Below are 13,159 nucleotides of genomic sequence, written 5' to 3'. Positions count from 1 at the left end.
TTTTTTTTTTTTTTTTTTTTCTTCCTGAACTTCACATATTTAAAGTCATAAACAGGAAAAAAAAAGTTTGTAAATTAAAGGCAGAGAAAGAGCTCTCAAAACAAATTATTGCTATATCCTTTCACTGAAATACACTCACTTAAAATGGTTGTAAAAGTGGAAATGAGGCTTAGGCTGAAAAGCGTGAGTGAAGGGCACAGTACTGGCATAGTGATCAACCCTAGGCTGTCATTGTCATGGTGCCTCTCTAGAGGGCCTTAGGAAACTTGCCTACTGAGTCAACAGCCAATTGAGAGACTGCAAACTTTCACATTAGAGCTACTTGCATTTAAATAAATAGAATTTTCAAATTTGCTTTTATTAGTGTTTAATTAAATTGTTCTGAAATTGCAAGATATTTGTTTCAATGGGACTTTCCTGTTATCTTTCCAAAGGATAAGTGTCTTTATAAATAAATAAAATTCTTAGTGCCCAATTTGAATGCTTCAGATTCCTCAGCTAAAAAAATAATTCTGCTTCTGTGCTCTAGCAGAAAAAACTGCCTGGAAACTCTTGCAGGCAGCATTTCTCAAGTAATTCCAACTGTCACTTCAGCAATACAGGCTGAAGTATTGCTCAGCTTTGAAAATAAGAAGAAAATGAACATGAGGCACCTATGTGTGAACGCTATGTAAGCTGGAGGTTCTGCAGGTGACTACACATAACCTGAGGCTAACTGCAGAAAAAGTTCTGTTTCTGTAACTAAGAGGGATCTGAAATAGCCATCTGCATGATACAAACCATTGTAAGATTGCTATTGAGTGCAGTTTTGGAAAACCTGCTGTCTAGTCTCTTTAAAGATATTAGAAACAAGGAGCCCCTTGCCAATTAATATAGCTGTTTGTAGCACTCCAGAAAATGAACCTATGGAGACGGACCTACCAAAGTGTGTATGAAAGAACAGTCGTATGTGTTCAATTCAGTGTGTTACATTGTCTTGTATAAAGACAGCAGTACCAAAGTGAAATCTGATTGTACAAATCCATTACTGATGTTGGGAGATTCTTTAAAAGGCAAAATTTTCAAATACAGAGAAGATCAAAAGTTTGGAATATGATTTTTTTTTTTTTTTTTTTCCTGTTGGCTAAATCTAATGAAAGTAAGAACTGAACTTAAGGATGCACAAGTGATCTTTCAGGAGTTGCTAGGACAAAAAAATTGATTCCACTCCTGTGTTAGTATGGCATTTAGTACTTTAATGGACTAGACCTTTTGTGTTAAGTGAGTGTTTTTGGACGGTTGTTGAAGTATTGGAAAAATCTGTGGTGAAAGAAGCATTTAATTTTTCTCATCCATAATAGTTAAATAGACATCTCAGAGCCATTTTAAACTGAGTATTTTACTCTAGTGTTTAAAAATAACAAACTATAAATAGTCTTGGTTTCTGGCACTAGCTGGAATATGAATTTAGAAGACTTTGAAGCATGTCTGGTAGGTTGCTGACAATCAATACCAGATGGTTGTCTTTAATAGAAATATTCTAATTTAAATCAAGCAGTTCTATTTCTGATTACTCTGGTAACTTTATGTCACTGCTAAATATTTGGGGAAAAGTTTGCACAAGAAAGTGATTGATGGCATGGAAGTATGCATGCTTGTTTTTTAATTATTCTGTAATGGCGTAGTGCCCATTACTGTGACTGCATCATATAAAACACCACAGACTCTTTTCAGTTGGCCATGTAGGTAACACGTACATCCCAGGAATCTTTTCTCATCATTTTCTACCAACAGTTTGTGTGATCCAAGTCAAAAATGACTTGTAAAATATAGTAAAATGTAATTATTGTATGTAAAGCGAAGTTCTCTTCATCTTCTTAGATTGTTGGAAACCTCCTTTACTATCGCTACATGAACCCTGCCATTGTTGCTCCTGATGGTTTTGATATAATTGATATGACAGCTGGGGGCCAGATACACCCTGACCAAAGGAGGAATCTGGGTTGTGTGGCAAAAGTCCTTCAGCACGCTGCTTCTAACAAACTCTTTGAAGGAGAGAGTGAACATCTGTCATCTATGAACACTTACCTCTCACAGACATACCAGAAGTTCAGGTATGGAAAGCTCTGACTAACAGCTGTACAGTGCTACAGTAAGAACACTCTTCTAGAATGAGTAAGGCAGACAAACTAGTTCATGTGAATTCTTAAATAAATAAATAAAAATACATTGATCTGCCCTGCCCAGAGTTAAAATTGAGAGAATTTATCGCTGCAGAAGTTCAAGTAGTAGCATGTTGTATTTCTATTTGAGTTTTACACGGACTACTGATCAGCCATGCTGATTTGGTTGCAGTAGGATTGCCACAAATACAGAAACAGTGTGCTCCTCAGCCAGAACTGAAAGTTTTTTTCTGGCAAAAAGACTTAAGATGAAAGTGTTGCTTTTTTCCATTTTTAATCTTTCATTTTTGTGAAAAAAATTTTATTCTTGCATCTTTGTACTGTCGTAGGAAACTGTTTTGTTACACTCAGGGACACACATTTGTTGGGATTATGACCCATCTTTTGGGGTGGCTGCTATTATCTTGCACTATTCTTCTGTCTTGTGGCAAGCTCATTTTTGTAACATATGTCTTTACCATCCATCTTTAATGAAAGCAAATATACTGTTATATATATATAATAGCATATATAATGGATTTCCTTGAGAGAGCAGCCATGAACACACGGTTATTTATGCAGCTTAGTCTTTCTATTTATTGAAGATGCTATTTAAGAGCATGCCATAAACATGAAGAATAGGATAGAAAGTATAGCAAGAATAACAAAAGTTAATGAAGGAGAGAATGTATGCGAGTTGGCTCTTTGACTACTACAAGAGGAAGAATCTCTCTTCCAATGAAGCCAACTTCTTTCAAAACTGAGTCTCCTGGGCTCTTCACTTCAAATAGAAGTTATTTCCATGAAAATTTAAGATATAACTTTTAAAGCACTAAATTCAGACCTCTATAAACATTTGAAAAATGTCAGATTATCACTCCTTGCTGAGTAAGGGTAAAAAGCTAACATCGACAATAACATTTCAACAGCTGCAAAGCATCATTAGTGTTTGAAGGAATCTGTCAGGGACAATATATTGCTACATCAACACAAAGTGTTGACTGCAGATTATAAGAGAAATATAACACATGTTGAAGACTTGATTGTGTTTTATGTATACCCTAATTAAAGAAAAGAAACAATTATTCATTGTTCTCAATTGTTTCTTTTTTTTTCTTCCTAGGAATTTTTTTCAGGCAGCATGTGATGTTCCTGAACCAGAGGAGAAATTCAATATCGATGAATACTCTGATATGGTGACCCTCAGCAAACCTGTCATATATATCTCTATTGAAGAAATTATCAATACCCACTCGGTAAGTGGAGACCTGAGCTGTATGGATTGTAAATAATTGCAACAAATTGTCTCTGAGGAAAGTGTAAAATCTGTTTTTCTTTCTTTTGAAATAATTTCTTTAGTACCTGAAACACTATGGAATTAAGTATTAGATTTTCCTTTTCCTATAAGACTGCCTCCACTCATTATCTTGAATGATAATGTATGATGTGGGGAACATTTTCATTTTCATCAAGTGTGGCATTGCTAACCTATATTTATAAATATACTTTGTCATCTTGGTTAAGACAGTGAGTCTAATTTGAAGTTACTGTTCCTCTGGGAAAATAGGAAAACTCAGTGCATTTTCTGACTCTTACGTCATTTGTTGTGTTGGAAGCAGATGCAAATGTCTGATTGAGAATGGACTGAAGCTGTGGCTTCCTGTCAGTTCTTTATGCTGGGTAAAGAACAGATTAACTGCAGTCTGTAGTATGACTCATTAGGATGTAAGTTAAACGTCTGCCACATGGTACTCATAAAGCTGGGGGGGGGGGGGTAACATTATTCATTTTCTAGCTTAAAAAAAAAAAAAAAGGGAGATGGGAAGGCATGGTAGAGAACAATGAAGAACTTCCCCATAACTTTGTCTGATAGACTACAGAAAAAATAGTATGCTTCCAGTACACCAGAGTGCAAGTTGGCTTTATTCAACTGAAAATAAATAGCCTTGATTGCTAAAAACATCTTAGGTGGTTTGTCTTTGTGGGTATTTTTTTTAAAATTTTGTTAAGTCATTGACTTATTTCGGTATGATAATCTTAGTCAAATACTTCTTCTAGTGAAGCTCATGGAACCATAAGTGATTAATTATTACTATGCTATTTTATATTTCTTCACAAAATACAAAATGTAAAACAATTTTGTGGACACTAAAGAAAGGAGATCAGTGAGATTGATGACCTCAAACATGACCACTACACACAGCTGTATGCCTAGAGGAAGCAAGCAGTCAAGTCTGCATACTACACATTCTCTTAATGCAGTAAATCTAGCACAGATAACCAGTACCACCCCTTCCACCAAACTTCCTGTGTGCCTTCATCTTCTCTCACTATACCTTCCCTGTAACGTGAATGTAAATTCAACTTCCTGTACTGCAGCTCAAAAATTAGTTTGAATAACAGGAGATGAATAAACATCCCATCTTCTGCCATATGCCATTCAGCTTAAAAAACAAAATTCTCATATCTGCCCTCTGTCATCCCTGGTGATGCTTGTTTAACATTTGTTTTGGTTGCACAACTTCATAGGATGTAGTTGGAATGAGAGATCTGTTGGATTTGTCAGGTTTGTTTTGCAATTCTCTGTATGTCTCTCACCTTTGTACCGAATAATCTGTTCTGTGAAAGTATTTGTCATTTGTACTTTACTTGAATAGCATTATTTATTTTGGAGTTTTACCCAGTGTGACCAGTGTTTCTCAGCAATTCTCACAATATAATCTTTATGTACACTGTGGTGCAGTTGCTGCACTTCAGAGTGGAAAAATTAAATTACAGGCCTGTAATTCTCATTAACTGTTTTTTTATGTAAAATTGAAATACTGGCTTTGGGTTTTTAGTTGTCAGTATGGTAACTAACAACTTCTGACTGACTATAGTTTGCAGTACTTAAAAGATTTAGAAACCTGGGATGGTGTAAGGCATCTTCCTATGCACTACTGACCCCGTCTTCATCCCTCTACATGCTCAGTTCAGGATCCAACACTGAAAAGCTTTACTTGAGTCACTGCCCTTTATTATATTTTATTAGCTGTGAATGTATATTTTGAACTTCTTTGTGCTCAGCTGTGATATTCAGCACTGGAAATGACTGCAGAAGGAACACAATAAGCTGCTTTGCATCAGGAACAATTCTAAACTTACTGTCTAGAACTGAGCATCCTTCCCATTCACTTTGGGTCCTCAAGAATACCAATCACAGTGGGTCTGATGTTTTAGCATATAGTCTCCAGATTTGTATGCAAGTATGTTTTTCAGTCTAGAACTTCATTTACTTTTGTTTATAGCTACTATTAGAACACCAGGATGCCATTGCCACTGAACCAAATGACCTGCTGAACGAATTGCTGGAAGGGCTGGGACCTGTTCCTGATGTGGAGTCTTTCCTTGGTAGGCCATTATTCATCTTCATGGTCAACATCACTCTGGAGTGGGATTAGACAGGGAGTAGATTTAATTACTGCAAGGGACACAAACTCTCATCTCTTTCATGTTACCAGCCTCTTCATTTGCTATAGAATTGTGCTCTGAAAACTTCTTCTGACATCATTTGTTATAGCTGAGCCTTCTGATAATGGAACTAAGTGCCGTGCAGCTCAGAGTCAGTACATCCAGCTCTGTTTGACAGCATTGTTGTTACATGCACAGCTTCTAATTTCAATATTGACCTTAAAGATTAATTATTTTATATATATATTATTTTATATATATATAATTATTTTATATATATGATGCTAGTGCTTTTAAAAATTGTCAATTTGCGCTCAAATTGCAGACAGAAAATGATTTTTTAATAACCTGACCTTAAGATTTATTTTTAGTTGCAGAAGAACAGAGAATTTAAATAGCAAATTTTAATTCTGAGACTCAATTATCGAGATAAAAATGAAGTTTTAAAAGAACGCAAATCTGTTATAAGGTTGTAAGGAATAAATGTGGCTGACATTTAATCTGCCATAATTGTATTAGAATGTGAACTGCCTTCCTTCCTGTTCAGAAAGAAGCTGTAACATCACAGGTAATGCCAGCCTCCAAGAGAATAGCTATTTTGTTTTTCATTGTTACATACCTGCTAGGACAAAGAATGTTAAATTGTTAGTATTCTTTTAAAAGAAGTATGATTCTCTTTCAGAGCAGTACATAGAAACAGAAGAAATTAGAGGCATTTCCAAAATATTGTATGTGGGCTTAGTAGTAGATGGCTTACAGTTTTGTTGGTTTAAAGTTCAAAAAACAATAAGCTGCTGGTAGAAATGGGATTGCTATTAAAACTTCTGACAGTGTAGTGATTTATCTATGCTATTGTTTTGTCTGATGCACTGGGAAAGTTGGCAAACTGAAGTGAAAGGTGTTTCCTTGCAGGGGAAGGGTCTGTTGATCCCAATGACCCTAACAGGGAAAGCACACTAAATCAGCTTGCAAAAACAGAGATTTCATTGTCTCTAACAAGCAAATACGAGTTACGAGAAGGTGAAGATCAGGACCTCAAAAGCCTGATGATAAAGTAAGTTTAGCTCAAAAATATATATTCTTAAAAATATTAATGTGAGTTTCTTCCTTGTTTAAATGTGTTTTTGAATTTTCAAAAGCCAATTTGTACTCAGATGTACTCAGGTTTTGAATAAGTCAGAGAAACTGTCAATTCTTCCAGAACATTTCTATCTTTCCATGAGCTTTACTGCCACTTGTATTTTGGACCATTAGACCAACTAGTGAGTACTTCTCCAGGAAGTTCTAAAATAATTTTGCTTTAAAACATCACAGCCTTTGGAAATTCAAGATGAAAATGTATTTAGGTGTGTATGGGTGGACAGTTTTACTGTTGTCTCCTCCCCCACAAATGAAAACTTGTTCCCTGACCTACTGCCATCAGCCAATGGAACAGGATGTGGCCGTCACTTTTGCATGAATAGTGCATGCTTTCATGCAGGGAAAGGAAATGATGTTTATTCTATTTGGTTGGCTGATAAGAAATGGGTACTGGGATAACCCATGAAGTCAAAATCCTTTTCATAAAAGCGTTTATTATCATTTATTAGCATTCCTTTTTCAAAATTATTTAAAATCGTCCTGAATGAGTATTAGCTTATAATAATATCCTGTGGCTAACTGAACAATGGGATGCGTTTCTTTTTTACCTCTATCTTTAATAATACCTTCTTCCAGAGAAATATCAATGTATTTATTTTTAAATGGTTTTGTTAAGGCATGTGTGGCAAGACCAATGATTTATAGTTACCTCTATCTAGAAGACTTCAAGGTGCAAGGGAGCTTCCTGATGTAGCAGCTTACCTTCCTGGCACAGGAGGAGTGAGGCTGGGGTCTGTCTGTGCTGTCAGTCATTCCCACTCTGCTGCTCCCTCTGTAAAAGCTCGAGTCAAACTCAAGTAGTCAGCATTCTTTCTTCTGTAATGTTGTATGCAATTGTACATAATTATATCTTTTATTCCACCCCATTACATATTTGTCAGAACTACCAATGTTGACGAACATAGCAAAAAAACTCCGCCCCTTTTTAAAATGGTCGTTTACCCATGTAAAGTTGAGGTTTTATCACAAAAGATGTGTTACTTAAAAACCTAAGTTGCATCTTCAGGTTTCTGTTGACTCCTAAGGACAATGAGCTGTATCTCATTTGTAATGGTGCCCTCTAAATAACACAGTTCTGTGGAGGGACTTTCCTCGAAGTATTATAGATAAGCTTCTACCAAAAAAGAACTCGTTTACATATCAGGGTGCAACAGCTTTCCTTCTTTTGGTGAGGACGAGCTCCATGTGCAGTCATTGGAGAAACATCAATGCCTTATGTCAGCTGCACAACTCCTTCAGATTCTTCCACTTCATTTTGTAAACATGATCCTTAATGTTTAATTCAGACTACAGAAGTATGACATTTCTTCCTCCTGCTATATCATGATCATAATTTAAACTACTCATGTAGGCTGCTGTTTTGCTATGCTAAGTGGTGAAAAGTTTTCTAAAATGAAAGAGAGAAAACTATGTGCTTACCTCTCTTCTTGACTATGCAGAAGTCAGATGTTCAGTTGTCAGTGGAATATCTGAAATACAAGAAACTAAGCATTACCAAGTATAAAGGGCATGCTTGCTAGTTTTACTGTTTAATAAGTTGAATGCAGTGATGATCCTTTGATAACTGTTTTCTAATATCCATATATCCTTTTTAAAAGGACCAAAAGACTTATTGTGGATATGATACGAACACAGCCAGGGGATACACTCTCAGAAATATTAGAAACAACAGCTACTGCACAACAGGTGAGTGCTGTGTTGCATCTGAATAGGGAAGAAAATTATTTTAGTTAGCTATTTGAAAGAATTAACAGATTTCTTACAGCTTTTCCTGTCACTGTAATAAATAAATTGTCAATTTTAAAGTACTTAGCTCTAGAGCATTTAAAATGCAAGACTTCTAATTGTCTTTCACTCTGTGTATGCTAAGAGCTTCGGAGGAACATAGCAAGATTTAATGTTTGGTTTTTTTTAATCTAATACAGCAACAACAGCTTTTGTTTTAAATGTTTTGTAAACATGTCATTTTCTTTCTTATTCTATATTATTATCAAATAGCCTGAGGTGTATCCTTCTGCTACTTCTTATTTTCTCTTGTGAACTTTCAAATTTTAAGTTCTCTGCTGCCTAGTATATTTGCTTAAGCAACATAAGCAAACACAGGCCTGGGAATTGCTGCTAGGAACTGAGTGGGAAGAGCTCCCAGTTGAAGATGTTCCCTGGAGATACTGAGTGCGTAAATCTTAGCTTACCTCAGTGAGTGCATGTGAGTTGTCACACAACTAAGCCAGTGAGTCTTCTAGCTAATTTCAAATGTGCTTGAATTAGTTGAAATTTGTGTCTACTGAGATTAGTTACTTCAAATGTGAATAGTAAGGTAAAGTACAAACCACTTGGTAAGAACAGAAGAATAAAGACTGCACCTCAATCCTTAGTAATCCCCATGAGAACTCAATGCATCTGCATGTTTAACTGTTAGACTGAATTGGAAAGTAACTGTTCTGGATTTCTTTTTACCCAGGAATCTGAGCACTCGAAACTGGTGGAAAAACGTGCCATTTTAGATTCCAAAACTCCAGAGAAAATGAAGCGCAGTCAGTCTATTTTTGAAGATGGGCAGCTACCAATAGAACAAAAGAAAAGGAAAATTCAGAGAAATCTCCGGACTTTGGAACAAGCAGGATTAGTTTCTTCAGCAACAAAGTACCAAGAAATTATAAATGAGATTGCTAAGGTAAATGAAACGTGTTCCTTGTATATGGATGGATTTTAGGCATCTAGGTTCAATCCAGTCTAGACAGAGATAGTAACAGATAAGCCTGGATAACAATTGCTACAGCTGCACATTATCCAGTTCGTGTAGTTATGCAATAGAGTACTATCTTTCCTTTAGATCATCAGTGAACTAAGATTTGATTCTTTTTTGGATGCTACAATCTGTTAGTGTAATGCCTTGGAAATGGTAGCAGAGTTCAAGACTCCACAGCTTGCATTCACTCAGCTTCAGCTACCCCCAGTCACCATGAGCAAGCAGATACAGGCTTGCAAGCAGAAGAGACAAAGCTGGTGTTTGGCGTGGGCCTTAGTGCCAACATCTGCAAGGCTAGCTTTCCAGCTGGATCTCCAGTAGCTCTGTTAGGTTTTGAGGCAGCAGTGTTTGCAGAGGTTGTGGTAATCCTGCACTGCAGGAAGCAGAGAGCTTGGAACCATCCATCTGATCTCCCTTCCAGCTCTTGTCTAGTAGCTTGATTTACCCAGAATTGGAAAATTGTGATTTCCCATCACTGGCAAACCTGAGTAGCGATGTGATTATCTTCTGTTTAGTTACATAAACTATAGTGCTTAATACTAGTCACTTTTGTTCTAAATATCAAGTTAATAATCCTACTGCGTAACAAATCTGAATCCTCTATTTTAGGATATCCGGAATCAAAGAAGATACAGACATCACCGAAAAGCTGAACTGGTGAAACTTCAGCAGACTTTGAATGCACTTAACTCCAAGACAGCATTTTACGAAGAACAAATTAATTACTACAACACCTATATAAAAACTTGTTTAGACAACTTAACAAGAAAGTGAGTACATTCTTCTTGTCTCTTAATATTTCTACATATTCTATGAGGAAGGAGGGCAGGTATAAAGTTTTCTTGCCAACAGATAGACATGAGTGGAAATCTTCTCAGTGCATACCAAAAATTAACTTTAATGGCCAATTTTATTCAATGCCCATTACTGTATGCTTCCAAACTGCTGTTTTTAAATGATGACTGTGGACTCTTTTAGATAGGGTTTGCATTTCAGAATGAAGTTCAAATAAGCACTAGCAAATATTCTTTCAAAATCATTGTGAAAAATGTTTTGACTACTTGTGAAGCGTTTAAAGTTCGCCTGAATTCAGACTTGGTCTGAATTTTAGTTTAGTTCATTAATAGCAACTAAGGAGGGCAATGAACGAAGGAAAAATAAAGCTATAACAGTAGCTGAAGTATAAAATACAAAATTTTGTGCTGGTAGAGTAATCACAAGCCATTTTTCTTGTTCTCTCCTAGAAATTCAAGGAGGTCAATTAAACTAGATGGAAAAGAGGAGGTGAAGGGCAGCAAGAAACTGAAGCAGGCATCATTAAAGTACACTGCTGCTAGGCTGCATGAAAAGGGTGTTATCCTAGAAATTGAAGATCTTCAAACCAACCAGTAAGTGTGGCACAAAATAAGCATTTTCTAATCCACGTCTGCTTAAGGAGTCTGGCTTTTGCTGAAAGTATTTTCATCTTCCTGCACTGCATCTAACATACCTCCAGATTTTAACATTCGGAGGAAACATGACTCAATTCATTTTTTCCCCTTGCATCTTGCTGCATTACCTTAGTAAAATACAGGAATTAAGTGGGTTTTGGCATTAGCTTAGATGAGATGCATACAAGGTGTGCAGCACATCCACAGCTAAATAACTGATTGATGCAGCTGTATCAATTATTTTTTTCTTCCTGACCAAGCATTTTCATATAGTTGAATAAATACCACATAAGCTATTTCCTGACTATGGTAAGATGAACAGAGCTGGTAGCTTACCATGCCTGTTCTCTGTGGTCTGAGCTGTGACCATCTCTCCTACCCATAATAGATAGGTTTTGTAGGGGTCTCTTTTTTGTAGTGTCTGTAAATAAGTGCTACCACGGCTATACTTCCAGCTTACAGAGCTCACATTTATAGGCCAGCTGGCTATGAAGTTTTCTAAGGCAGATCATTTAATTTGCAGTGTGGTTTCTCATACCTTACTGCTTAACTAATGGCAAAGTGACAGATGGAACAGTGCTGGGAGCAAAATTTAGGACAGCATTTCTGACAGTCCTCCAGTGTCTGAGCTGAGGACCAGTGGCTCCAGAGGCTGCTGCTGGGAGGGAGATAAAGCTGTTCTTACACACTGATGTCTCTGGTGAATTTTTTTTTTATTCTGCAGATTTTCCTCTTGACTGATTCTGAAGTATTTTAAAACTGCATAGCATACATACTCAATGACTCTTATGTTTTGATTTAAGGTTTAAGAACGTGATGTTTGATATCACACCTGGAGAAGAAGTGGGTGACTTTGAAATCAAAGCAAAATTTCTGGGCGTCGAGATGGAAAAAGTGCAGCTTCACTTCCAGGTAGAGTACGAATGTTCTCACTGTGCTCTGTAGCTACAGTTGCATTTCCTCTAAATAGGAAGAATTTCAGGCTTCTAATATGTCCATGAACTGTTTGATCAACAGACAGCTCAAGAAGGCAGGTCAAGTATGGAATAATTATGTAACTTGTGTAGGATGCTGGGTTTGGAGTAGTGAGAATGTATATGCTCGAGTGACCGCTGCATGCATCAAACCATATGCCATATTAGTTCAGTGGAAGAAGTAAAAGCCCAGAGAAATAAAATACACAGGAAACAGTCTTTTTTTTTTTTTTTTTTTTTTTTTTTTCCGTTACTAATGGTCTATAATAAGGGATCTAGAGAACATGCAATGTTTTCACACCTACCTAATAGTTGCTTGTAGTTGTTTAAATTGTGAAGGACCAGGAGCTTAAGATGATTATTACATGATGAAACTGACTTGATCTGGTTATTGTGAGGTATGGATTCAAGCAAAGGATAATGATTTTATTTATGATTACAGGATTTGCTTCAGATGCAGTATGAAGGTGTGGCTGTAATGAAAATGTTTGACAAAGCTAAAGTGAATGTTAATTTGCTCATATTCCTGTTGAATAAGAAGTTCTATGGAAAATGAGTGTCTTCGGATATCATGGACTACATCCATCAGTAGGAAGTCTACTCAGTATTTTTTCTTGCTTTTAAACATTTGAAATTTGTGATTGGATGCTTTTTAACTTTAAAAAAACTAAAACACCAAATATTCAGAGGAATGTACACAGTGCCTTTGCATCGTTGATATTAAGCAAAAAAATAGGAAATAGAATATTTTAAACACTTCCAGATCTCATTGGTGTTGGTACCTTCCAATCAAAAACATTGTTTAGGACATTCAGCTCTTGTGGATATTAAGTAGACAAATTGAATTTAGTTGAATATATATGCCTCTTCCTATTAAAAACATTTTTAAATGACCTCAGATATATAATATAGTTTGTATTAGACTTTTAAGTATTTACCAAAAGAAATCCTGATTTGTTTCTAGGGGATAGCTTGCACAAATATTTAGTTACATACTAAGCCTATTTTCTGGCAGTTGTCAATTGAAAGAAAACTTATTGTGCAATTCAAAAAATTTTATAGGTAATTATAAAGTGACAGTAATGTTTTACTTTGGAAAAATATGTTTTGATTCATTCCTACTAAATAAAATGCACTACTGCCTTGTGTAAAATGACATTTTCTACATTCACAACTTTTTGAGTGGCATGGGGGTATCTGAACAGTAAACAGCTGTTCAGTTTGAAGTATTTGAATACATAAATTGTGCCTGTCTGTCTTTTTTTTTTTTTTTTT

The 13,159-nt window shown here is 36.0% G+C and overlaps 1 protein-coding gene across 7 annotated transcripts in view; it reads left to right on the top strand.

Annotated features, from left to right (window-relative positions):
* Positions 1–13,159, top strand: part of IQGAP2 (IQ motif containing GTPase activating protein 2) — a 120,332-nt gene extending 107,173 nt beyond the window's left edge. For all 7 annotated transcript variants that reach the window (XM_048931751.1, XM_048931749.1, XM_048931754.1 and 4 more), the window contains 10 exons: positions 1,861–2,093; positions 3,265–3,397; positions 5,429–5,531; positions 6,504–6,645; positions 8,330–8,417; positions 9,193–9,405; positions 10,090–10,250; positions 10,725–10,868; positions 11,714–11,822; positions 12,327–13,159. In XM_048931751.1, coding sequence (XP_048787708.1) covers positions 1,861–2,093; positions 3,265–3,397; positions 5,429–5,531; positions 6,504–6,645; positions 8,330–8,417; positions 9,193–9,405; positions 10,090–10,250; positions 10,725–10,868; positions 11,714–11,822; positions 12,327–12,440 — 1,440 coding nt within the window. In that variant the 3' untranslated portion in view covers positions 12,441–13,159. The remainder of the gene's footprint in view (positions 1–1,860; positions 2,094–3,264; positions 3,398–5,428; positions 5,532–6,503; positions 6,646–8,329; positions 8,418–9,192; positions 9,406–10,089; positions 10,251–10,724; positions 10,869–11,713; positions 11,823–12,326) is intronic.

The sequence above is a fragment of the Lagopus muta genome, chromosome Z (genome assembly GCF_023343835.1).
Source record: "Lagopus muta isolate bLagMut1 chromosome Z, bLagMut1 primary, whole genome shotgun sequence".
NCBI lineage: Eukaryota > Metazoa > Chordata > Aves > Galliformes > Phasianidae > Lagopus > Lagopus muta.
This window is presented reverse-complemented; position numbering and strand designations above follow the sequence as displayed.